Source organism: Amblyomma americanum, chromosome 7 (assembly GCF_052857255.1).
Source record: "Amblyomma americanum isolate KBUSLIRL-KWMA chromosome 7, ASM5285725v1, whole genome shotgun sequence".
NCBI lineage: Eukaryota > Metazoa > Arthropoda > Arachnida > Ixodida > Ixodidae > Amblyomma > Amblyomma americanum.
In genome coordinates this window covers 137,633,923-137,658,670 of record NC_135503.1, presented here as the reverse complement: position 1 = coordinate 137,658,670, position 24,748 = coordinate 137,633,923, and the positions used below count along the sequence as shown (strand labels likewise).

The 24,748-nt window shown below is 45.7% G+C and overlaps 1 protein-coding gene and 2 pseudogenes across 3 annotated transcripts in view; 2 read left to right on the top strand and 1 right to left on the bottom strand.

Annotated features, from left to right (window-relative positions):
- LOC144098098 (palmitoyltransferase ZDHHC20-B pseudogene) overlaps window positions 1-7,936 on the top strand; it is a 34,651-nt pseudogene extending 26,715 nt beyond the window's left edge. Inside the window, exon 3 of the transcript XR_013307130.1 lies at window positions 7,299-7,936. The product of XR_013307130.1 is annotated as a palmitoyltransferase ZDHHC20-B pseudogene (transcript). The remainder of the gene's footprint in view (window positions 1-7,298) is intronic.
- A 2,085-nt stretch (window positions 7,937-10,021) lies between these two features.
- Window positions 10,022-11,017, top strand: LOC144097481 (uncharacterized; annotated as a pseudogene).
- Window positions 11,018-16,349: 5,332 nt separating this feature from the next.
- The window catches only part of LOC144097480 (thiol S-methyltransferase TMT1B-like), a 56,764-nt gene continuing 48,365 nt past the window's right edge, over window positions 16,350-24,748 (bottom strand). For both annotated transcript variants that reach the window (XM_077630199.1, XM_077630200.1), the window contains exons 3-4: window positions 19,550-19,699; window positions 16,350-16,647 (exon numbers count right to left, since the gene is read on the bottom strand). In XM_077630199.1, the coding sequence (XP_077486325.1) occupies window positions 16,414-16,647; window positions 19,550-19,699 (384 nt within the window). In that variant the 3' untranslated portion in view covers window positions 16,350-16,413. The remainder of the gene's footprint in view (window positions 16,648-19,549; window positions 19,700-24,748) is intronic.

Sequence of the window (24,748 nt, the reverse complement as noted above, 5' to 3'; positions counted from 1 at the left end):
TTTTCCACTCGCGTGTTTGCAACAAAAATGCAAGAAGCCCGAGTGATACCGATATTCAAATATGACGAAAGAAATAACCTTAATAATTGTCGCCTTATTTCAATATTGACCGTATTCTCTAAAGGCACTGAGAAATTAATACACACCCGGATGGCATCAAACTTCAAAAAATAGGTTACTTCACGACTTTCAACATGGTTTCAGAAGGAATTGATCGACTGAAAGAGCTCTTCTATTCCAGAAAAAAATAGTTTAATTCTTTATTAAGAAAACACTGCTATTAGGCATATGTATAGACTTTTCAAAGGCATTTGATTTAGTCGATCACAAAAGCCTTCTTTCTAAGCTTCACAAATACGGTTTCCGTGGGAATGCTAAAGCCCTGTTGGAATCATAATTTTCAACATCGGACGCAGTACATAGAAATAAACAACGTGAAATCATCTACCCTTCTTATTAGTTCTGGAGGGCCGCAGGTGAGCATTGTAGGATCACTTTTATTTTCCTTATATAATAACGACATTATTCACTGCGCACGAAACGCACAATTTGTATCCTATGCGGATGATACATCTGTGTTCATTACAGGTACTTGTGAAAGCAACATGGAACTGAGTGCAAATACCGTGTTGGCTGATATTAAAACATGGGTTGCTGCAAATCATCTTAAGATAAATTCAAATAAGAGAAAAAATAATATTATACCTGCCGAAGAGAAAACACACTTGGAAACCACTTAACATATGCCTAGGCATAAACGCATTAGAAACGGTGGATTCTTTAAAAAGCCTCGGCATCATCTTTTCAACTCGCTTAACATGGAATAACCGTGTTGACTGTCTTTGTTCCAAAGTACCTTCAGCAGTGGGAGTCTTATCTAGATTAAAACGTATACTTCCCGGAAAACTTAAAATCATGCTATATAATTCACTAGTGCTGTCTTTAATTCACTATTGCAATCTCGTTTGGGGAACAACTGGTGTCACAAACTTGTTGAACCTACACTTACTGCAGAAAAAAGCCCTACGATGCATAGAAAACATTCCTTCCCGTTATCCTTCCCATGGCCTGTTCTTACGATATGGCATTACTCTCATTTTCAAAAAGCACAGTTACAGCTTACTGGTGCGCTACAAGTACTCTGTAAAAACCAGTGACAACATTTTCGAGAAAATCGCAAAGCTGGAAAAGAAGTATTCGTGTCGTCACACCCGGCAAGGTCAAACGCGGAATGTGCCAACGCCCCGAGCAAACTACTGCAACGAATCAATATAGTATACCCTCCCGTCATTGTCGTCAAGTCAAGCCTCTGTCACGGGTTTTATTACTGTCTCCTCTCAAGAAGATAAAAATAAAGAATTGAATTGAACTGCATGTAGCGGCCACCACAGCAATTAACATAAATAGCTCAGGTTAACCAGGAAAGAAGGCGCTACACACATGCACCAACATTTATTTTGGGGAATCATTTCTAGAGAAGAACATAAATCAGTCTCGAAACGTTACGGATAAAGTTTGTATGTCCAGAAACGAACTCCGGGCACGCGCGGAGAGCACCTGGCAAACTAGTCGAGCAAAAAGGTTCGATCCCGAGATTGGTGAATTCTTGCGAACAGCCTATATGAGGAATACTGCCGGAGTACTGTCGGGTGCGGGTGGTTGAAAAGCAACGGGGGACTTTGTCTCTAGTTCCTGGTGCACGAGTCGTGTCAGGCTATATGTGGGGGGCGGCACGGTTGAGTGAAGTCTACGCCGGACGACGTCGCGGTATTCGGTAACCGTGTGAACTGCGGAGAAATTGGGCGGTTCTTCGCTTGTTGGAACCAGCGGCATTCTTTCTTGATTGAGGCATCCGTTCCGCAGTCTTTTATCGAGCAGGTTGAAGGCGTCATCTGCAATGCCTTTGAGCACGTGACCAACTTTGTAGGACTCCGGCTTAGTAGAGTTAACTTTCATGGAGAGGGCTAGTATGTCCTTAATGTATAAGACGTAGGACTCTGGCATTTTGTGCACGAAACGCAAGCTCCTTCTTCTCAGGCAGCTGACGCTCGATATGCTTACCAAAAAAGTCGCACAGCTTGCGTTTGCAGAGGTCCCATCTGAAGAGGTCATCCTCGTGGAACCAGACCCTGGCAGTGCCCGTCAGGTAGAACATGAAATTAGCCAACTTCAGGGTCGGGTCCCACCTTTTGTGCGTGCTCACACGTTCGTACAATGCGAGCCAGTCCTTCACATCAACGCCGTCCGCTCTGCTGAAAGTCCCAGGGTCTCTCGGATGACCAATAATGACCGCCGGGGTAACGGAAGTCGTCGGTTCGGCCCTTTCAGTGGCCATGGTTCAAGAGCTGGTAAGCAGACGACCGATGCGGAGTTCCGTTCTCTCTGTAGCTGAATCCAGCGCCTCCACCAATAAAGTGCAGGCCGCCGCCCAGACGTACCAGAAATTCGTTCACCACCGCTGGCATCGCCCAGTACATTATTCACCGGGCTCACTCGTCCTAGCTTGGACCCCTTCTCGCCATGTCGGTATCTCTGAGAAACTACTTCATCAGTGGAATGGACCTTATCCAGTGCTCCGTCAGGCGACCGAGGTGACCTACGAGACTACTCCCCTCGATTCTTCGACGTCGTCCAGCCGACCTGGGACTGACATCGTTCATGTAGTTCGCCTCAAGCACTAGCACGCGCCTGCTAGATCCTCTATTTAGCTTCGGTATGGTGCTTTACCGCCGGGAGTTAAGTTACGGCCGTAGACGTTGACCACATGCTACGCTCGTGCGTGGAACGCGAAGAGAACGAAGTGCGTTGGTGGTGCTGGGCCCAGCTTCCCCGGTTTTTCGGCTGCGCCACGCTATTGTTTTCCCTCTGTAAATACATTCACTGTTTGTGTTAGACGCCTTCAGTTAGATTATCTTTTCAAACCTTTCGCTTTTTCATGTGTTGGCTCCCACAAGAAACATTCCAGCCCATCATAGTCATCATCAGTCCGACTACACCCACTGCAGGGCAAAGGCCTCTTTCATGTTCCTCCAATTAACCCTGTCATTTGCCAGCTGCTGCCGCCGTATCCCCACAAACTTCTTAATCTCATCCGGCCACCTAACCTTCTGCCGCCCCCTGATACGCTTGCCTTCTCTTGGAATCCACTCTGTTACCATTAAGGACCAGTGGTTGTCTTGCCTGCGCATTACAATCCCTGCCCAAGCCCATTTGTTCCTCTTGAGTTTGGCTGGGCTCTCAATAACGCGCGTTTGTCTCCTCACCCACTCTGCCCTCTTCCTTTCGCTTAACGTTAGACCTATTATTTTCTTTTCCATAGTTCGTCACGTGCTCCTTAACTTACGTTGAACCCTTTTCGTTAGCCTCCACGTTTCTTCTGCATAGGTTAGCACCAGTAAGATACAGTTGTTATATATTTTTCTCCTTATGGATATTGGTAAACTTTTATTCATGATCTCAGGGCACTCCATTCTTTTTCTTCTATTTATTTCACTCTCGTGATTCGGACCTGGGCGTCCGGCTGAGTATGTATCAAAACTAAAGCTAAAAAAGAAGGCGTGGATTAAAAAATAAAAGTGCAGAAATGAACCAACAAGAGACACACAGAAAATCACCAAGGTTCACTTACCACGCGGTTGAACAAATGTATTTGTTTTGATAACAAATTAGATAATGAGGCAGTGCTTGATCACCCCTCTCCGTCAATGTGTATTCACCGAGCCTCAGAAACTTCTCTGCTTTTTTGTTTCTCGAAGCTGTCCTTAACTCGCGTGCTTCATAATGATGAACTCATCAGCGGCGATGATCGCCCAGGTGCACACGCGCGATCTGCACCTCGACTGCTATGCGGTGCTCGCCCAGTCTGACCCTATCATATGTATACTTGTCATACTGTCATACCACAAAAGACAAGACGTGGATGACGCAGTTCAGACTGGCCACGTGACAACATTGCGTGTTCGTGGCTTTGAGAAGTACGTTCTTGCGCAATAAGACAAAGGGCGAAACACATGCGACATGCACAGAGCGCAACTTCCAACTGTTTATTTGCTTTAGAAACGGCTACATTTATATCATTCAAATTTATAACAGACTTTCAGGAAACAGTCAGTTGCATGCATCGACACAACAATCATCGGCCGAGGACATATGATATCCCGCGAAGCAAATTCAAAACGTGTTTAAAAAGATATCACTGTAGATTGTTGAAGGCTGATTTTTGGTCAACACCTCGTGACGAAAGTTGGTTCATGATTTACCCTACACCAAACACTGATAACTGACGACAAAAATTGGCTGCCAAAGTTGACGAAGGAACATGATATAACTCATCGTAGCAAAACCAGTGTCAGGAATAAACTAAAACCAGACAACAATACAAATTATGACAATAGGAGCCGGTAGGTGTCGATCATGAAAAACAACATGTCGTAGCAACAGCGGTGTCAGTGATAAAACCCAAATGCAAAACAACGAAATATGAAACTGACGCACCCGATCAACACTGTCGCAAGCGGCAGCAGGCTGAAATTAAGGACCACGTGACTATGTTAACCGTAAAAACAAGACTGAAAAGCATGTTACATAGCAGGTTCACACGTGTCCGTCCAAGAAGGTTAATTCTTTGCCGAGAAGTAAAAGCGATGCAGTACGAATACATTGGTCACCAGATTTAGGAAAAGAAACAACCTCTATTATTTCCCTCTGAAGCTTTGTTTCGGCACCTGCTAGAATTGTGGTTCCTCCGAACAAAGGTTTGCACCTGTGATTCATATTGTGCTCTGGAAGGCGGCGAATTTCGTTGTTTTTGTTGTCCTTTTGTATTCGCGAAGTCTTTCATTAACCCACCTGCCCGCCTATCCGGTGTATATGCTTCCACATGCAAGAAGAATGCGAGAGGAATTTTATGAAGATAAGAGATCACCTTAACACGCTGTCTTGCCACTGCCAAGCTCGAAGCCTTCTTAGTTCTTTCTTTCATCTTGTGCAGAAGACTTACCGCCACACATCTGATTACATTGGTGGGATAACCTGATTACTGGAGACGCTTGACCTGGTTATCAAAGCTGCTGTTCATATGGCGCGCACTGCTTTCTACAAGCGCTGCCTAAATACCTTTAACTATTCCACGTTTTATCAGTTTAGAATGTACGCTGTCGTAGGGCAGAAGGCTCTTTTTGATCGGAGCTAGTACTTATATCACGGATTGTATCCTGAGCTATAAAACATGATGAGCAAGTCAAGAAACTGTATGGAGTTTCCCTGAGGCATATCGCAGGTTTAACGCTGCTTGTACTTTCTCTTCGCAAAGTGGTACAGGCATCACCACGGATCCCCTTTCCTCGTCAGCCTAGGGTACAGATGCCCCACACCGTTGAATCGCCTTGGCTGTCTTCTGGATGGGAGGCTTACTTCTCTGGCACGAATCCTCCGTTTGCAGGAGGCAATCCACACCATCGCCAACCACTTTCACCTTCTTAGCTTCAGAAGCGCCGGTCAATGCACTCATTACTAGCTCCAGTAGTAGTGCTCTGCTGTTGATTGGTTCATAGCGCAACTAGGAGCCTTTTTCATAGTTCGTCTGACGCCCTCGGGTACGTCCGCCAGAACGGTGATCGAACCAGCCGGTTCATGCTTACGGCTTCCTTCACGTGGCAAGTAACGAGTAGCCTTCACTGCGTGTGATCGTGATCAGCTCGAAAGTTCAGCGTGATAGTCGTATAAGACTTTCCGCGGTGCATGGCCGATTGGCCATTGCCTTCGGCTGCTGAGAAAAAGCAGGTGCTGTCGCTGCGACTTTTCAGTAAACCGAAACTATGAAACTGGTAGAGCACGGCAATTTCAGGGAACGTTCAAGAATCCTATATGATATAATATTGCAGCCAATCTCTGTAGCGTTTATTCATTCCTCAAAGCTGTCGGCGCGTCGCTTTATCGCTAAATTTGTTAGTTATGCAAGACGCGACCAGATTTATCTCGATTGATCGCATCCAGTCGGAGCCGATTCTACGTTCTTCCAAATTGTTGTAGTAACTGCACGCCGTATCTCAAAAGTTCGCCATAAGCTACAAATTGAGCCCGGCCGAGAGAGGCGGGCATTCCGTTCGACGACCGCCGAGCACGCTTGTTGCTTTCGCCGCCGCCGAGTCATTCAGTCCATTCGGGGTGCCGGTCAGCCCAAAAAACAGTTTTCTTTTAGAACGCTTGCCTGCCTTCCTCACTACTTCGACTGCCGCCACCAGTACAGTGGTGAGCAGCCCTGTCTAGAGCGCGCCGGCGGTGCTCTGCGGAGCAAGTCAGCGCCATCTAACGTTAGGCTCTGGGTTCGAGTTACGCGTCCCCGTGCGTATGCGTGGCAAAAAGAGAGGGATGCCTGCTCATCGCTTCCTTGTCCAGCCCCCACCTTGCGAGTTCGTTTCGTGCCGCCAGGGGCGCGCTGCCTGCATTTGTGACGCTGTGACTGTGGCCACGGCGTCGCCATGCCGCCGTGTTCAACAAGTGTAACGAGACGGCCAGGAAAAGAAGCGCGAGTGATAGCGGATGATCGCGCGTTTCTGCATCCAAGCTCCTAGACCTGTACGAATGCCAAATGCAGTGTCCCTTGTAGCTGATAACACAGCGCAAAGACACGCAAACAATACGCCTGCAACGCATGGTGCGCGGTGGTAACGCGCTAACCTTATACGGGCAAAACGGAAACGAGCAACAAACAAACAACTAAGCCCCTCTCTCGCACTCTTAGCGTGGTGCGTGTTTGAAACGCGCTATCACCCGCTCTCGATTGCTTTTGAAACGCACGATCACCCGATATCACTTGCACTTGCTCGCCTAGGCGCCTTGCGATTCGCGCGAAACGTGTTGGTTTTCCGGCCGCTATTACATAATATTCAGCGTGGCCCTTGCGGCGTGAGGCGGAAGCATTGAGAGGAAATGGGGCCGGGAACCCACGAGCAGGCACCGCTTTATTTTGGCCGCGCATGCGCACGGGACACATAACTCAAACCCAGAGCCTATCGTTAGATGGCGCTGATTTACTCCGCAGGGCACCGTCGGCGCGCTCTACACAACGCTGGTCAACACTGTACGTGACAATATCAGCCCGCCATTCTTCACTACGGTGTATCTTAGAGCAAAACTTCTAACTTTGCAGCGAAAAATAAATTACTGTTATTTCCTCTTTGACTTCAAGCAAAACGCTGACTTTGTGTATGATCAGCGCAAAAAATCGCCTATGCAGCTCACACAAACCAAACCCATCAGCTTGCCCGGAATGACATATGTCCGTCCTCTTCAACCAGGTCTTCGGCCCGAAGAAAGAAAAATGGCTCCTACCAGTTTTCACCAGCGTGGGCGATGGGTCGCGCTTTCCCACCAGGCTACACCCGGATAGGAACAGCCTGGCCGCAGCCTCCCCGCCACGGGGACCACCTGTGGCTGCACAAGCCGCCTCTCCTCACATGAAGGCGGCTCCTTCGACGAAGGAAACTGCCACGGAGACAGAGTCCACTGTGTCCACGAAGGCAGCGGTAGCGGGTGTCTCACGAGGCGCCAGTGGCCGGTATTTGGCACGAGAGGTAGTCCCGGCTTCTAACGGTGTGAAGCCTCGCAGCACAGTGCCGTATCCTCCCCGGTCAAGGCAACCGTGGCCACGGTAGGCTTACGGAGCGGCGCCTTGGTATCATCCTGTTCGTTTTGCTCTGGCCAGCTGCCCGTTGTTCGCTCTCGCGACGCTGAGAGCGATGCCGTTCGTCGGGCAGCGAGGGATTCCTTGAACGCGTGTCTCTCACCACCTCTGGAACATCCACATACTGCACTCTTGCACCTAACGAAACGCCACTGGGTTACACCTTCGCAGCCGCGCGCTTTTTTGCTAGCTGTACAAAAAACTCGAATGATATATGAGCAACGTGTTTGGTCCCATAGTATAAACGTAACCTTTCCATTTGCAAGCGTTTTTATTTGATTATGCCTCCTACCCTTCTCTTCTTAGCCCTGCAGCCTGTTACGCAAATCACAGAGGATAAATCTATTCTATCGTTTTCAACGCGGCACCGCGCCACAGGCTATCTCATTCTTTCGCCCACACCGCGGTCAGTCTGGAGCCCCTCTCCAAATAAAGTTCGTTCTCTTTCACAAGAACGATCAAGACTTCATCCACTTCCATTTCTGTGAATAGTATTTCCCCTCCTATTCTTCCGTTTTTTTCTATTGTGTTCTCTATCATTCCTTCCTTTGTTGAGCTGCCCGGAACGCTTTCGGACACGATTCCTTCGTCTTCAACACCTCGTGTGAATTCGTTTTCTTCTGTGGTTAAAATTTTTCCCGTTCTCTGATTGTCTCCTGAAACAACTCTATCTACTACTGCATCCGCTTCTATTCCCAACTCCACAGCGGATGTTCCACGCAGGTTTGCTGTCACTCCTTTTTCTTGTATGGGCTGATTATCTCGACCACTTTCCATTCCTGAGAGACTAGAGGTTTCCCTGCATGGTGTCAGCCGCTCTTCCATTTCATGTTTTGAAGATTCCGGGATTGGGAGTATATTTTGTTGTTTCATCTGTTAATGTTTTCCCTGTATTGGTGGTGTTGTCTTGCAAGTTGTGTTGTTGGTCTTGAGTCGCTAGGATACTGGTGTTGTTCAGTGCTGGACTGCATCCAGTGACTTCATCTGTTTGTAATGGTCGTTCATCTGCAACTATTCCGTGTGTTTGTTTTCTTGTCGTGTTCCATATTGGAGGTGTTCCGTAATGTTCTCGCGTGGTGTATCACTTCGAGGGATTCTCTCTTGAGTCTCTTGATCCTCCTTATCGTCTACCTCTGTTTCTAAAAGTGTGTCTAATATAAAATTGATTGTTTCATTCAAATTGATGGTTTCTTGGTCATCTGGTTTGGTGATACTTTGAATGAGAACTGGCGACTTTAGTTGCTTCCTTGCGATTTTGCATGGTAAGGGGAAAGTTTTTTTTACTTATTTTTGCGCAGATTGTCCCATCTTTTGTCTTTAGCGTCTTAGAGCATTTCGTTACAAATATGTTCTTTATAATAAATTTCTTAATATCCTTGTCTCATCTCTCCCTGTGCTCGTTGATACCTGCGTCTTAATGCTCTGACTTTCTTGCTTTCTATTTCCAGCTCAGTAGTCCACCACGAGTTAAGCTTGTGCTTAATTTCTTTAAGTTCCGTTTTATACTTTTCTTGCAGTTTATTTATTATAAAATAATTTGATTATTTCACTTATTTCCTTTGGTGTCTTAAACCTGGACAATTTTCCTACCCGTCAAAGGAATTTGGGGGGGTGAGGGGGAAGTGATACGAGGGCCCAACCAATTTAAATGGCGGCCATCTTAGATTCAAGAAATCGAAACTATGCCGCCATTTCGTCTCCTGGCGCCATACTCACGTAGTTCCACCTCTATCCACCATATTGAACCGTGACGTCATCATTGGCACGCGACAGGTGTACAATGCTATTGTAGATGGCGCTTCAAGTCTCAATGCGAGATGTGCCGTTTTCATGTTGCTGTTACAGACCGCGGTGGGATCTCAGGTGATAGCAGACCCCATGAAATCTCGCTACGTGATGAGTAGTTGCTGCCACTGAGGGCGCTGTGGACTCGGGGCCGTAGAGCATCTACATACTGGGCACATTGGATGTGGAAGATGGAGTAATTAATCTTTTAAAAGATATATATAAAGGTACCAGAGTGCTTATAAAATGGGACAAAAAGTTATCAGAGCCTGTAGAGATACAGTGGGGGCTTAGGCAAGGATGTCCTCTGTCTCCTTTGTTGTTCATGTTGTACCTGCAAGGGCTAGAGACCAAGCTCGAGAGGAGCGGACTAGGCTTCAACCTTTGTGTTTTCAAGCAAGGGGAATGGATTAAACAGCCATTACCGGGACTAATGTACTGCGAAGATATAGTGCTAATGACGGGCAACAAGATTTACAGAAGTTGATAGACATATGTAGTACAGAGGGAGATAGATTAGGTTTCAAGTTTAGTAAGGAAAAATCTGCAACCATGATATTTAATGATGATAGCGGCGAGCATAGAATACAGGAGTTCACGCTAGAAGTAGTGGATGGGTACAAGTATCTTGGGGTGTGGATAAATAACGGTGCTGAGTATCTGACAAAGCATGAAAAATATGTAATGAATAAAACTAGTAGGAATGCAGCTGTCATGAAATATAGGGCACTGTGCAATTACAATAGGTATGAAGTGGTTAGAGGGATCTGGAAAGGGGTGATGGTTCCTAGCCTGACTTTCGGTAATGCGGTCCTGTGCATGACACCAGATGTTCAAGCAAGGTTAGAAATTAAACAACGTGGCGTTGGGATGCTAGCTTTGGGAGCACATGGCAATAGACCAAATCAAGGGGTACAGGGTGATATGGGATGGGCGTCGTTCGAGAGCAGAGAAGCTAGCAGTAAGATAGCATTTCAGGAGCGATTGAGCAAAATGGGGGAAAAGCAGTGGGCTAGGAAATTTTTCAGATACCTGCATATAAGGAATGTTTACACAAAATGGACAAAGCGAACAAGAAAATTGAAAAGCAAATATCTGGGCAGCAGTAGGGGGGCAAATCAGTAATTATCGGTTAAGAAAAAGGTTAAAGAAACAGAGAGATCTCTCTGGAAAACAGGGATGCTGGCGAAATCAGCACTGGGAACCTACAGGATTTTTAAGCAGGAAATTGGCAAAAAAATATCTGTGATAATTTTAGGGGAAGCTCTTTGTTTTTTGAGGCCAGGACGGGAGTTTTGCGGACTTAAGACATATAGAGTCAGGTACCACGAGATAGACACGTTGTGCGTTGCGTGCGGCGAGGTGGAGGAAACGGCTGAACACTTGATACTTCTCTGTACAGGGCTTCACCCTACAGTGGAAAGCAGCGGGGCTGATTTATCTAAGGCATTGGGGTTTAAGGACACTGAAGAAAAAGTAGATTTTAAGCGGGTAGAAGTAACCAAGCGAAGGTTATCTGATTGGTGGCTAAAATCAAGACAAGAGTAAAATTTCATAAGCCATGGCTAGGTGCCTTGAACCACCACCCGGTTTAAAGGGTTGAGGCGCGTGTTCATCCATCCATCCATTCATCGTACCAGACCTCACGAAATCTGGAAACGGGATGAGTAAGAGCTAACGCTCTTAAAATTTGTACCCGTGCATAGTATTCCGTCCGTAAATAATAACGAAATATGCGTGCAAAACATTTTCTAAAAATATTCAATTGGAATATAGCATTTTTCAAATTGACACCTTAGGGGCCGTAAGTAGTAGCGGTTTATTAAACTAAAAATAAAAACGTCATTTTTTGTTTTTAAAATTCGTATGACGCCCGAAATTCACAAAGCAAAAATGCTATTTTTTACCGCTGGCAAATTCTGTATACATACAAAAGTTGGAGAACGGGTTACCGAGCTGATATGAAAGATGTTATTAATCGTATTCGCTAGTTAAGAAATCAGTGCTTTTTTATAGTGCACTGCGAATAAACGCTTTGGATTTCACTATGTAACGAGTTTTGTACAAATTGTTTTAAATATTTAATGCGTCTCATTCAAACCAACGTTCAGATAAAATAACACCAGTGGAAAAGCTGCTGTTTTCGTAGAAATTTGAGCTGCACGATTTTGCAGCTGTTGAAACAAGTCGGTTCACATATGTCGAAAATATTGTTAGGAATCGCATAGTTTCGAGTATTCTAGAATCACTATGCTTCCTGTAAGTGTTAAGGAGACAACGTCTTGAATTAATAGCTTCATCTGCCGGTTAACTCGCTGTTTTTCTCTGCGCCTTTTCGCTTATATAACCTTGCAAAGAAGTATTCAGTATCAAATGTGGCGTTTTAGCCTCCGTACATAAACGCCTCTCACAAGTTATTACTATATGAGCACTGATTTTAGTGGCTGCATCAAGTTACGAATGTGACAGATTAATTAGATAGCCAAGTGGAATCATCCTTGTAAGAAAAAAAAGCTCTGTTAGCCGGTTATCTGGAGATCAAAACGGGGTGACTCGAGCATTGAAAAAAAAATAATGTAGATTAAATGACCTATTCGTAATCCAGGATAAACAAATCCAAAGCTCTGGGAGTTCGTTGTGTTCATTAGCGTCGGCGTTGACAGCGTTCAAGACGCCGTTGATTTTGAGGAAAGGAAGGGCGCATAACTGGCTCGCTCACTGGTTCAGTGGACGCCTCAATCGCGCTTGGAGGTATGTACGTGGCGGTGGTGAGAGGTAGATGTGGGCTGCCTGCATTAGCGCTGACAACGTTGTGGCAGACACGCAGCACTGCAGCAGCGTTCATTGGGTGACCAACATCTCGCGATCACTCATTAACTTCCACTGCCTGGGCGGCAGGACGGGGGCACTGCCTATACAATGTTCAGAATGCACTCAACGTTACAGACGCCAAGCCATGTCTGCTCGGCTAGATCACGTGACAAGGCAGCAGCCCCTCCGCGGCTGTGGCTGTGGAGCCCCGGCGCAGCAACGGCGAAGACTCGGCTCGGCGGCGCGGCTAAGTCACGTGATGCGTTGCTATGGCAGCGGCGGAGCAAGGACTTTCAAGGTCAGACGGCTGCCCACGGCGAAACTGGCGCCGCTAGCCTAGTAAAGCTTTCGCTTTAAAAAATGGCTGTGGCTAGGCTCAACCACAGCTGAGCCAGGTTATAGGGAGCGAAAGCAAACCGAGCTAGTGGCTGATGTCGGCGGGGAGATGTTGGCGGCATCTGCTACCCTTTTCCACTTGAGATACTCTTGTCGCCTGCTCCGCTGTTACTCCAGACGCACCTTCCGTTCTTCATTGGTTTAATCAACTCGACGAGTCCGCACTCGAGACTTATCTCTAGCAAATGCAGCTCCGTCACGCTCTCTGTCGTAGGGATCCCTAGAAGCAGCTCGACGCCTCCAATGCTTCGTCCTAGTGCCCTGTGTCTGAGTGCCATGTGCCTAGTGGCATGTGTCTGAGGTGTCTAGGCGGCGAGTGTTGTTTTTTATTCTGCAAGAGCGAATCATATAGGTTGTCACGTGACACAACTGGCGAGAGCGAGCGGTCGGAGCGGCGGTCGGCGCAGCGGCAGAACGAGCGGTAGCAGCTGCAACAAGTCACGTGGTATGACGTCACAGCTACACCTGCGGCGAGCCTCCAGTTTGCGGTCAAACCCAAGCATCATTTGACCTTCACCTTTGCACGCCAGAAGTGGAGCTTTTCGCTCCAAAACGCAGTGGTGTTTCCTAATATCTGGAATGGCAGCCCTCTCAGGCACAAGGGCCGTCCGGGGCGCCGCGGTGGCTCAGTGGCTATGGCACTCCGGCTGCTGACCCGAAAGACGCGGGTTCGGTCCCAGCCTCGGCAGTCGAAATTTGATGGAGGCGAAATTCTAGAGACCCGTGTACTGTGCAATGTCAGTGCACGTTAAAGAACCCCAGGTGGTCGAAATTTCCGGACCCCGTCACTACGGCGTCCATCATCTGAGTCGCTATGATGGACGCCAAACCAAATTAGGGTCGTCCAGTTTGAAAACGGCAGGTCTAGAACCTAGCCGTTATTATGACCGTGCCTGATCATAATAACTCAGCGACAAGCTCGTAAAGGTCATTCAGACAAGGTAAAGTTTCTCATGAAAACACAGACAACAGAACCTTGGTTCGTTCGTTGTGATCGTACGGGTTGTGTGCGACTTTACCATGTATAAAAAATTACATAAATTAGCACAACATTTTCTTCATATTTCTTCGCCTGCGGTGCAGTTTTTTATGCGTTGCTTCATCCTAGCCAAATGCGTGTGTTATTTTCGAGCAACTTCACCATTTCTGAGGAACTGCAACTAGCCCGACACATGCCCTGCTCGTATAGAGACCGATTTCCACTTTTACCTCGCCAAAGGCGACGGAAAGTTCCGGTTAATTCTTTATGCTGGGCTTATAGTCGACCCATTGAGCGTCATACATGATTCAGAGGCCACCAATTAGAGAGTCATGGTTCGTCGTAAACAGGAGGTCATAAAGGGACATGCAAAATTCAGGACAACCAATGCTCAAGAGTGCGTAGTTGCTGCCCGTTCTGCGAGATTTTCGAGGCGGCGGCCACCACTGGCGCGGAGCACAGGGGCCTCGCGCTACCTTCGCCTGAATCGCACTCTGCCGTGATCACGTGACCACTTCGGGCACACACCCGTGACTCGTGCCTCATGCAGGCCTCATAGTCATTGAGTCAGGTGGCAAGGCACCCCCCGACTCATCCAGACGCTCTCAGGAGGACACCCTAGCACTCGCGAAGTCATTCATTGAACTTTTCCGCTGCATTTCGTCAATCGTCTTTCACGCCCGCCTCAAGGTTGACATCATGAAGCATGCGGAGCTCGTAGTCGATGTATCATTAGAAAACTTTGCTCTTGAAACAAATATAACGCACTGGGCATTACTGAATACACGCATCGATCTGGAGTTTGTGGGCAATGTAGCTAAAAGCGATTAGTTCCATAAATATTCGTTTCTCCGAACTCTAATCAGGCATGATGAGGATGGCAGAAACGGAAAGGGCACATAATAGTACTAGCAACAGTGGCCAAACACAACAATACGCATTCTCGTGCTCAAGACGCTACACGTTGCATGAAGTCGGGAGTTATGAGTGGTTATATAGAAGGGAAAGGCGCGGTAACAGCGGGTGGACACCTGGACCATACAAAGAAGGATTATTAAGGGATGAAAGGACCAAAGATTTTAAAAAGTATTCAGAATGTTGACGCTAGGTAGCCCGGATTTTGAAATTTGCACCGCCTACGTCGTCAATTTTTATCGATCCATAATTTTTCTAATTTCCGATCAAATTACTTGTATCTTAAGCACCTTTATGTACTGCGCTGTTAAGTTTGTTTAAATCAAATCACAACACGCTAGCAATGTCAGAGCTATCAGGGTTTTATTAGGAAATAGCTTTCCCCCGAGAGTCGGAACTCTTTTTGATATCTTCATTAACAAGCTCGCCTCTCCTTAAGCTGGGAACTCATTAGTGAAGAAATTTTGAACAATTTCTTTCGCGCTTGTGCAAATGCCTGTATCAAGCTTATTATTCGAAGAGTCTTAAAAATTGCTGAAATATTGTCTGATTACTCTAAATGCTACTGCTTTATAATCCAGTGAATTAAAGATGTATTTTTGGTTAAGGTATTGCATGTACCAGCCACTGTGTGCGTTATGTTTCTCTTTGTGCTTGCCTCTCGCGAAGACTCATCCTGGTTATTCGTACTTTCTTCGCATTTGTTTAGTATCAGCGTACTCATGATATTTTATAGGCAGTTTCACTGCTTAGATTCTGCGTTGAGCTTTGTATAATAGCAGATTTATCAGTGCTATTGTCTTCCATCTTATTAACCGATATATGACAGCGCTTTCCTGTAGCAAGTCTCTGTATTTCTCTATTTTATACACATTACAGGCATGTGAGAAATAAAGTCGTGTTTTTATGATCTTGGAGTTCCAGAAAAGTGTGTTTATTAAAATTCCTCAAAGACCCGCTTTACAGGATATACAGTGCAGCTGGGGTTGGGGATGTGAACGGGGAGGTCAAGAGGAAAAATGGATGACAACAAACACGCGTTATACAATATCTTCGGTACCTGTTAAAATGACATTTTCATACGGCTTCAGCCCCGCCGCGGTGGCTCAGTGGTTAGGGCGCTCGACTACTGATCCGGAGTTCCCGGGTTCGAACCCGACCGCGGCGGCTGCGTTTTTATGGAGGAAAAACGCTAAGGCGCCCGTGTGCTGTGCGATGTCAGTGCACGTTAAAGATCCCCAGGTGGTCGAAATTATTCCGGAGCCCTCCACTACGGACCTATTTGTTCCTCTCTTCTTTCACTCCCTCCTTTATCCCTTCCCTTACGGCGCGGTTCAGGTGTCCAACGATATATGAGACAGATACTGCGCCATTTCCTTTCCACCAAAAACCAATTATTATTATTATTATTATTCATACGACTTCACGTGCAATGCATACGATTAGTGTGCTCTGGCAGCAATATCCGACACCAAAAGTAGATCTGCAACCTACCTGATGGGCAGCGCACAGTGTAACCACGCTCGTAGCGCACGCTAGTAGTCAGACATGTGGCAACGCCGAGAGAATCGCGAGTTGTCTGCAGCATCCACTGCCTTCCAAAAAAGTGTCACTTAGGATACACTACCTTGGGCCTGCGAACGCATCGCACATGCAGTCAGGGTAACAGCTTCGGTGTTTTGTTTCTTACCGTGAGAGTCATGCTTACAAGCAGTACCTGTCGAAATTAAGAGAACAGAGCTCCGGGCAAATCATCAGTCTCTGGGTAGAACTTTTTTCTCACTGCAAACGTCTTTATTCCACCACATCTACATGCATGCACACCACATCATTAACGCTCATCTCAGGCCGTGGCAACGCCAAATATGTGGCGGTTGTACATGAAAGGAATGTCCAACAAAACTTCCTTCAAGTCTACGCGGGAAAAACCAGCCGACTTTATGACGTCGCCACTGTCCCTGTTCATGTAACAGCCGCACGTGAAATTCGTGGCGATTGGCGCAAAGAGATCCTGCAAGAACCTGGCCACTGTGCCCTTCTTGTGTCCCACGTGCTCGCAGGACAACAGCAGTCCGCCCTGCAAAGTCAGCAGCCATTAGATGAAGCCCGAAGTTTATTCGGGGCGTTGTGAATGCAGTCGTCGAGAGAGCACTTCCAATATATATCTACTGCCTCACCGTGGCACACAATGGAAGAACCAGTGTGCTTAAGAAGTATACGCGTTGGTCCGCAGAGCATACACGCACAGCCGAAGCGCAGTTCCAAACTGCAGCGCAAGTAACATAAGCTTATTGGAAGGAATGATCATGCTTAGAGAACCTTCTTTCTCTTTCGCACGCCCCAAAGGCATTCAGAACCTCAGCCTCGTGTCTCGAGCCTCACTTCTTTCATTTTTAGGTGAAATCAGTGCTAACATGTGAGTACACAAAGCAAATGTCCCCACAGTGCAAGCGCAGTGTCGCCGCTGAAACTATGTCATTGGCCTACGCAGCATTTATAGGTAGTATCACAAGCAATGCGACAATGAAAAAGTTTTTTGCACAGAACTCCGAATTCTCTGGATATTTTTCAGCTAAATTTGTGAATGACTTTCGCATATTAAGTATAGTTTGCAGCAGTATACTCGAAGTATGCATATTAAGTATAGTTAGTATAGTTTGCACATTAGGCACCAAGCGGAAACCTAATACGAAAATGCAAAAACTATGCTAGTCACACGTAACTTTGGAGCAATCGATAAATGAACTGCGCAAATTTTGTTCCCTCACCCTAACGACTGTGCATAAAGAAAGGCATTATGAGCACAAAGAGAAAAGTTAAGAAAAGCACAGCAAACATTCCCTCTCAAATTATGACGGTTCCAAAGGGTGGTGAAAGTCATAAGTTCCTTCGGGCACAATGCCAGCCGTCCACCATGGGACAATTTTGGTCGACGCCACACGTAATATAAGCCAGGCAATAGAGTCAGCGTTTGGATGCCCATTCGCCGCCGTGGACTGAGTGAAAAACTCCTGCGCCGCCACTTCGGCCCGTAGTACGATTCTTCGCCGAATCATCGAGGTCGTCTCCGATGGTGTCACAGCATCTGAGCTACACAGTTCACGGCCAGAAGTTGTGCATGTTGTGCGCCTGAAAACTTATTATGGATACTAATGTACGCTAGCCTATATGTTTGCATTCCCACTTTGATTATTCTATTCTCGATGCTAATTTTTACATCCTTTCTTTTTTTCGCGTAGCATCAGGCCTTTGTTTGTGTAAGAAGGGGATAATGGCGCGAAGCTTTGTACCCTTTATTTGTTACGCTCAAAGCAAAGAGTATAGTGGGCATTGGGCAACCTTCTTTTAATATCAACAACGGCAACAAAATAAGGCACCTGGTTGAATAAAATAAAGCGCTATACGTGGCTCCGCAGCCCGTCACGTAGCTGCGTCCGTGGCCGAGCTTACTCCCGAATTCATCGTCTAGCACTTCCACCATAATCACCCCTACAATGCCAGGCGAACATGTCGCCAGTAGTTGAATAAAACTGAAGACAACAACAGCGGCGGCCAGGGGCCAGAAAGGCGATGGCATAAAGGTTACGTGTTTAATATCAAAAGCATGGTAGGTCGCATCGTGTACAGGTAGACAAAGGTAACATTTTTTAAACGTCGTTTAATTGAAACTGGCAGCTCTGGTAAGTGCGGACTCTTACTGGATACCAGTGCGCTTTCTCATGGACAATGTTTCATCGTTTCCAGTAGAGAAGGCGAGATTCAACTTTGAACGGAATTGCGTGCTCCGTTTACTTATGCCCGCATCTGTACGTCCCGAAATGCTACGCTTTCTGCAATGTTTTTAAGCGCTATGCCCAACAAAAAAGTCGCCACGCAGAGTGATACCATGTGCAGTTTTTGCAACTGATTCTACCTGCCACCCGCCGCAATGGCTCCGTGGTTAGGGCGCTCGGCTACTGATCCGGCGTTCCTGGATTCGAACCCAACCGCCGCGGCTGCGTTTTTATGAAGGCAAAACGCTAAGGCGCCCGTGTGCTATGCGATGTCAGTGCACGTTAAAGATCCCAGGGTGGTCGAAATTATTCCGCAGCCCTCCACTACAGCACCTCTTTCTTCCTTTCTTCTTTCACTCCCTCCTATATCCCTTCCCTTACGGCGCGCTTCAGGTGTCCAACGATATATGAGACAGATACTGCGCCATTTCCTTTCCCCAAAAACCAACTAAAAAAAAATTCCACCTGCCCTCTGAGGGTGAACTGAATCATGCGTTCTGCTCTGCCACTAATACCGCTGCAGAACTGATGCTTCATGTTCGTTGAATTGTCATGTTATTTTACGGAGCGCCTGGCATCAACCTTCCGCGAGGACAATGAACTCTGGTTCTCGAGGCATGGCTTTTGAGCAGTGGCTAGCCAGCATTTCTTCTCAGTATAATTTCGCCGACTCCCTTGTGCCAATATTACTGACACTTTTGCTTCGTTTCTTTGCACATTCAAGTTTTCTTTGATTATGTGATACTAAAGCGGTACAACAACTTGCTTTTCACTGACAAAATAAATAAATTAGTAAGCATGTTGTTTTTCTATTTTATACACTCATGCCAAGTCGGTTTTCATAGGCACGTGATGCTTATTTATTCAAGAGCAGTCTATTAAGCAGTGAAGAAAGTAATGGCACTCTAGTGCAGCGAAGGGCATAATATTTAGGCGAAATTCTAGTGCTGCATGTGTGTGGACAATGTACTACAGAGACTTAATGGCCTTGTTCGTACGACGCTAGAACTTCACCTAAATAATACAGAATTGTAGGCACTCCAGTAGCATTATTTCATTTTTTAATCAGTATTCTGATCAGTGAGCATTGTTACATTTCAGAGGAATCAATATAGGCTACCAAAGAAAAATGAAGGAAGAAGCCTTGACTTTGATTTCTTTCAAGTTGTTTAGCTTCTCTGTAAATTATAGAAGACACTAACTCACCTTTCTCAGTACTCGCCTGCATTCGCTAACCAGCTTCGGGCAGTCATTCGCGGAGCACAGCACATAGGTGAGAAGCACCGCGTCGAAGTGGCCGTCGGGCAGCATGTGCATGTCTTCCCCGAATCCGCAATAAGAGCGCTCCACCTTCACCTGTAAGCAGAAGGAGTTTATGTGTGCATGTGCTGCGTGCTTCGTGAATTCTCGCGACAAGCTAACGCCAAAACTTCTTCGGCATATTTTCGCTCTTCTGGAGAAAATAGTGGCGTGAATTCGACACATAATAGCTGACTAAAACCTTACCTTGATTGAAATTCGGCAAACAAAGCAAAGTCTCATTTACCCATGTATACTTAAACAATCCGCGTTCCTTGTAAGGCCTCGCTTCTGCTAGTTATTAGACCCCGCCACTGACTTAACTTAAAAGAAACGCAACTTCTTCACTGTAGACCTCATGAAGGAGCACAATTCGGACTCCGCTAATTAGTGGGTAGTTTGCCCTAATGTGGTTTGGTTGCAAGGTGGTCGATATGGCTTGTTCAAGTTGCCAGCGTGTTGTTTGAGTACGGCCCCTGCGCTTTATCCTACTAGTGCTTCGGAAGCGTGCATTGTACAAAATTTGTTTCGTTTTTTTTTGCTCGCGCATTATATATTCGTTACTGGGGCCTCCTTATTGCTCTCTTTCCCCAATCCTCCGCGAAAGAACTCGAACGAGCGGCATCCTTATGTGCGCTTCAGTGGGCAATTGCTTCCCAATTTTGGCAGTTTTTCCGCTGTTTCTTACTTTAAAATCCTGCATATAAGCTGACCATCAAGCCCCCAACAAATGAATTCTTCTAAAACACATCTCTTCATAAAAAACTTCTTAATCAAAAGAGGCGCCCAATGTTTGCGTAGCAGTGTCTTTAACGCATCAGCCCATATGCATTTCATATGTGAGTGCACGAGTGCGTATGCGTATGTGTGTTTCTTGCCGTCTGCTCTTACGGAGGTTTACAGGTTCTCGTGTCCAAAGGGGCTCCTGGGAGCTGGAGCTCTTTGCGCTAAGAAAAGACCAATTTCTCCTTCCTGATTTTGCTGTCGCTACTTTCCTTGAAATTGTATGAATACAGGGTCAGCTTGGCGTTGCCGTTATTTTCAATTTTCTGTCTGTCGGTCTCTTGATGTCGGGCGGACTTAGTAGCGAACACCATCGAATACTTAAGACTTTCTGTAATTGTGCACATATTTTTCACTTAGTTAACTCATCAATAAACCTATACAATACACTGCAAACACAGCGAGCACATTTTACTAGTTATAATAAATAACCTAAACGTTTGTTCACGAAAAATGAAGGCTGCAGTTTTACCGTTTGTATTCCAATAGTTAGGATGATCCTGTAACAAGTGCTATAGATACACTGTCAATGATGCTAATTATTGCCCGAAATTAAACATCAAAAACAGTATTCCGGCAGGCTGGAGTGAAAATAGGTTAGGACCGATATATAGCCCAAAAAGAGAAAGCGATAGTTCCAAACCAAGACCAACTTCTAATCGTAACACCGCTGTCGGAACAAATGACAGTGCAAGCGGTCAAGGACGAACAGCAAGATTGATTAAAAAGGCAGGATATGATTTATCGAACAAATAAAGAAGGCTTTTATTCAACATGCAACACAACATTACATCTATACTGTCACCCGAAGCAATAAAATTCTTATAGATGAGAAACACCATTTATGGTCTGCGTTTCTAGACATTAATGGGCGTACACCACCGGAAGCGGCTCACTCTTATGACAGCAAATTGAAGAAGGCGTGGAGTGAACAAAATTTTACGGTTATTGCAAGAAATATACGGGAATAACAGTCTAGAGGAAACACGGTAAGAAAACCAGAATTTAGGTGGGCAGTTCAGTTATCGGCAACACGCTTTATGAGTCATTTTCTCATTTTCTTAGTGTTTTTTTACAAACAGAGACTTAAAATCTAAGACAACACACAAAGAGACACCCGCGAGTGTACCTTTTGCTGTTGTCTTAGATTTAATTTCTGTGTTTGTTAAAAGCCGCTAAGAAAATAAATCCAGTAAGCAAACACCAACTCGCCAAACTTAAATTTTATTAATGTATTGATGAGGCTTTATGATGCATGTCAGAGAAATTAACTGAAATGTAGATGTGAAAAAACTAGTCTATTTAAAAATGTTGCAGCTGCCAAAATTGAAGGCAGGTCTCGTTTCAAGGCTCAAATAACGAAAAAATCTTTAATCACATTTCCTAGAAAAGGGTCTAACTCTACCACAATGCAGAACTGGAGGCATGTAGATACCTCTTCGTGCAGATGAATAATGGGATGGAATTCTGGCGAAGTCAATGGCAGCAAGAGAAAATTAATACTGCAGTAATGAAGCGTTCTGCACTGTCGACAAAGTAACCACCGTGCGTAATAGCAACTCAAGCGAGACGCCTGCTTTGTGGCTTTGTGAGGGTTTAACGTCCCAAAGCAACTCAGGCTATGAGGGACGCCTTAGTGAAGGGCTCCGGAAATTTTGACCACCTGGGGTTCTTTAACGTGCAGTGATATCGCACAGCAAACGGGCCTCTAGAATTTCTGTCCCCATCGAAATTCGACCGCTGCGGCCGGGATCGAACCCGCGTCTTTCGGGTCAGCAGCCGAGCGCCGTAACCACTCAGCCACCACGGCGGCTTCAAAGTGCCTGCAAAGGTCTAGCAGTACTGATTAAAAATAAACGAGAAGTGATTCGCGAAATCTGGAAACGTAAATAAAATAAAGTGCCGGGCCTTACCATTCTAAAGGCAAATGCATGTCTGTCATCTTGCAGAAGTAGTTAAAATAAACCAGAAAATTGGAAGATTTTGTTTAGGCGCGCATGGTAGTCCGAGTAACAAAACATTTAAAAAAGTTGCAATCATTGGAAATGCTGGAGGCAGAAGGTGAGGTTCACAACGAAGGTTCCGGCAAATTCAGTGCCAGTAGGCTGCAAGGCTTTCCGGTAATGACGAAGCTGTGTGCAGGAGAATTTTGTGGCTAGCGAGTAAATGCACGTGGCAAGAAAAAAGGGCAAAATATTCAGCGAAGCTGAAATATGCATGTAAGCGATTCAGAAAACGATCAAAAGAAAATAAAACTCTAGCAGCACCTAATATAGAACGGCTAAAGGTAACTTGAAACAAATGCCTTCTGAAAAATATTGAAAGGCGAGCAAATTTCTTTTTCGGAATATAGGTTTTATGAGGTTTAACGCCCCAAAGCAACTCAGGCTATGAGGGAGGCGGTAGTAGAGTGCTCCGGATAATTTCTACCACTTGGCATTCTCTAACGTGCGCTGACATCTCGCAGTACACAGGCCTTTATCATTTCGCCTCCATCGAAATGCGACCGCCGTGGCCTGGATTCGGGCTCGTGTCTTTCGGGTCAACAGCCGAGCGCCACAGCCACTGAGCCACCGCGGCGGCTTTTTTCTGGCATCTAGGCCGTGTGTTTAACCAAAATATTTCATACATGCTTAAAATATGAAACCGAATGTTATGCTTACGCTTTATGTACATAGAAAGGAATATCGAGGTATGCTCTTATACAGGGCGTTTCTACTATCTTGTGGCAAGATTTTAAAAAACGGCCACGTGGTCTAGGTACGTTTGAGAAGTTCGCGAGGTTAAAGATTACAGTATTGTTCTTGTAAGCATTTTTTCCAAAAGCATGCAATTAGGAAGTTAACAAAATTTAATCAACTCAAATTGATATCCTTATGCTTGCCGCGCAACTCTAAATGTAAAAGTTGCAGGGAAAGTTGAGACCTGCCCATTTCTCTTCGTTTCGGCATGTAACAGCAGCATGGCTCCTTTGTTCAACCTTAAATTAAGCCCGCGAGGTTCAGAATTTTTGACATGAATATGCTTACCCACTTCGCGAGGTTTGCACACTTCCAAAAGAGCTCCAACTGTATGAACACAGTGGGCAAACCTGTATTCAATGAACAGAGGGGGTTTCGCGATGACGGCCGGAGCACCGTTCTGTTGGAATATTGTCGTTAAAGCGCGAAAGAGGAGTACGAGACGAGTACGGCGCTAGCTCACACCATGACGACGACACACCAGCATGCCCAAACTTTTACCCTATTGACACCATTATGCTGCATCCATAAGACTTCATTATGAATAAGAGAACGATTATTCGAATTTCTGAAATAGCACTCCATCTAACGCACAATTACAGGGAAGTTTAGATTTCTTATTTGGATTGGCTAGTGTTGGAGCGAAAATTTGGATTCTGCTTCTGAATCGACACCTGCGCCGCTGTGCTGCGCAAAGTTGTCTTCTGCGCGCAGATGAAACTATATTTATAGTGCAATTTTCACTTCTTCACTAAATTTAGCAAAAGTGTCAGGCTGGTATGGAAACCGCCTGACACTAATGATAAATAATATGTCCTGGCACTCTGATATAAACTTTCTCACAGTAAACTGTCCCAGGTGCTGGGTCTAGTCCGTTCCGTCAGGTGCCTTCCCTCTTCCGTAAAACTCTTAATATATAACGCACTTTTCCTCAGTCATCTTAATTACTGCATTCTTGCATGGGGGACAACAACTTGCACAAACGTTCACAGACTGCTTGTCATCCAGGAAAAGTTTCTATGCGTCATTTGCAATAAGCCTCACGACTTTCATTCTGCTCCCTTTATCCGTGATCTTAGAACCCTGACACTTCCCGCCTTTTTGAATCACTCGCTGGCTTTATCCTAAAGTAAAGACGCAAAGAATAGAGTAGGTAATCTTTGCTCTGTCTGCTAATCGCCCCAAACGCGTGGCCCCCTACACTACTCGAGCTCCGGAGACTTGGTGTGTTCCTCATCCGCGAACAAATTACGGTCAACAAATGTTAGGCTACAGGTTACCGAAGTTACTAAACGACCTTACTCAATGTAACATGCACGTGCTCACTTGTTCTGTGAGAAACATGCTTGAAATATTTTTGTACGCATGACTGTGTTCCGTGATAAGCTGTGTACAGAGTTTTTTTTTTTCTTTTTTCGTTTTATTTTTTCTTTTACTGTTTGAATTGTATCTTTTGGGGTTTCTTGTTTTGTCTTTGTTTCAACTCTAGTCTATTCATAAGCCTTCACTCCGCCCTGCTGCAGCCGCTGTAACGCTACTTCGGGCCAGTCAAGCTGCCCCTGAGCAGCTTCTTCCCCTTGTA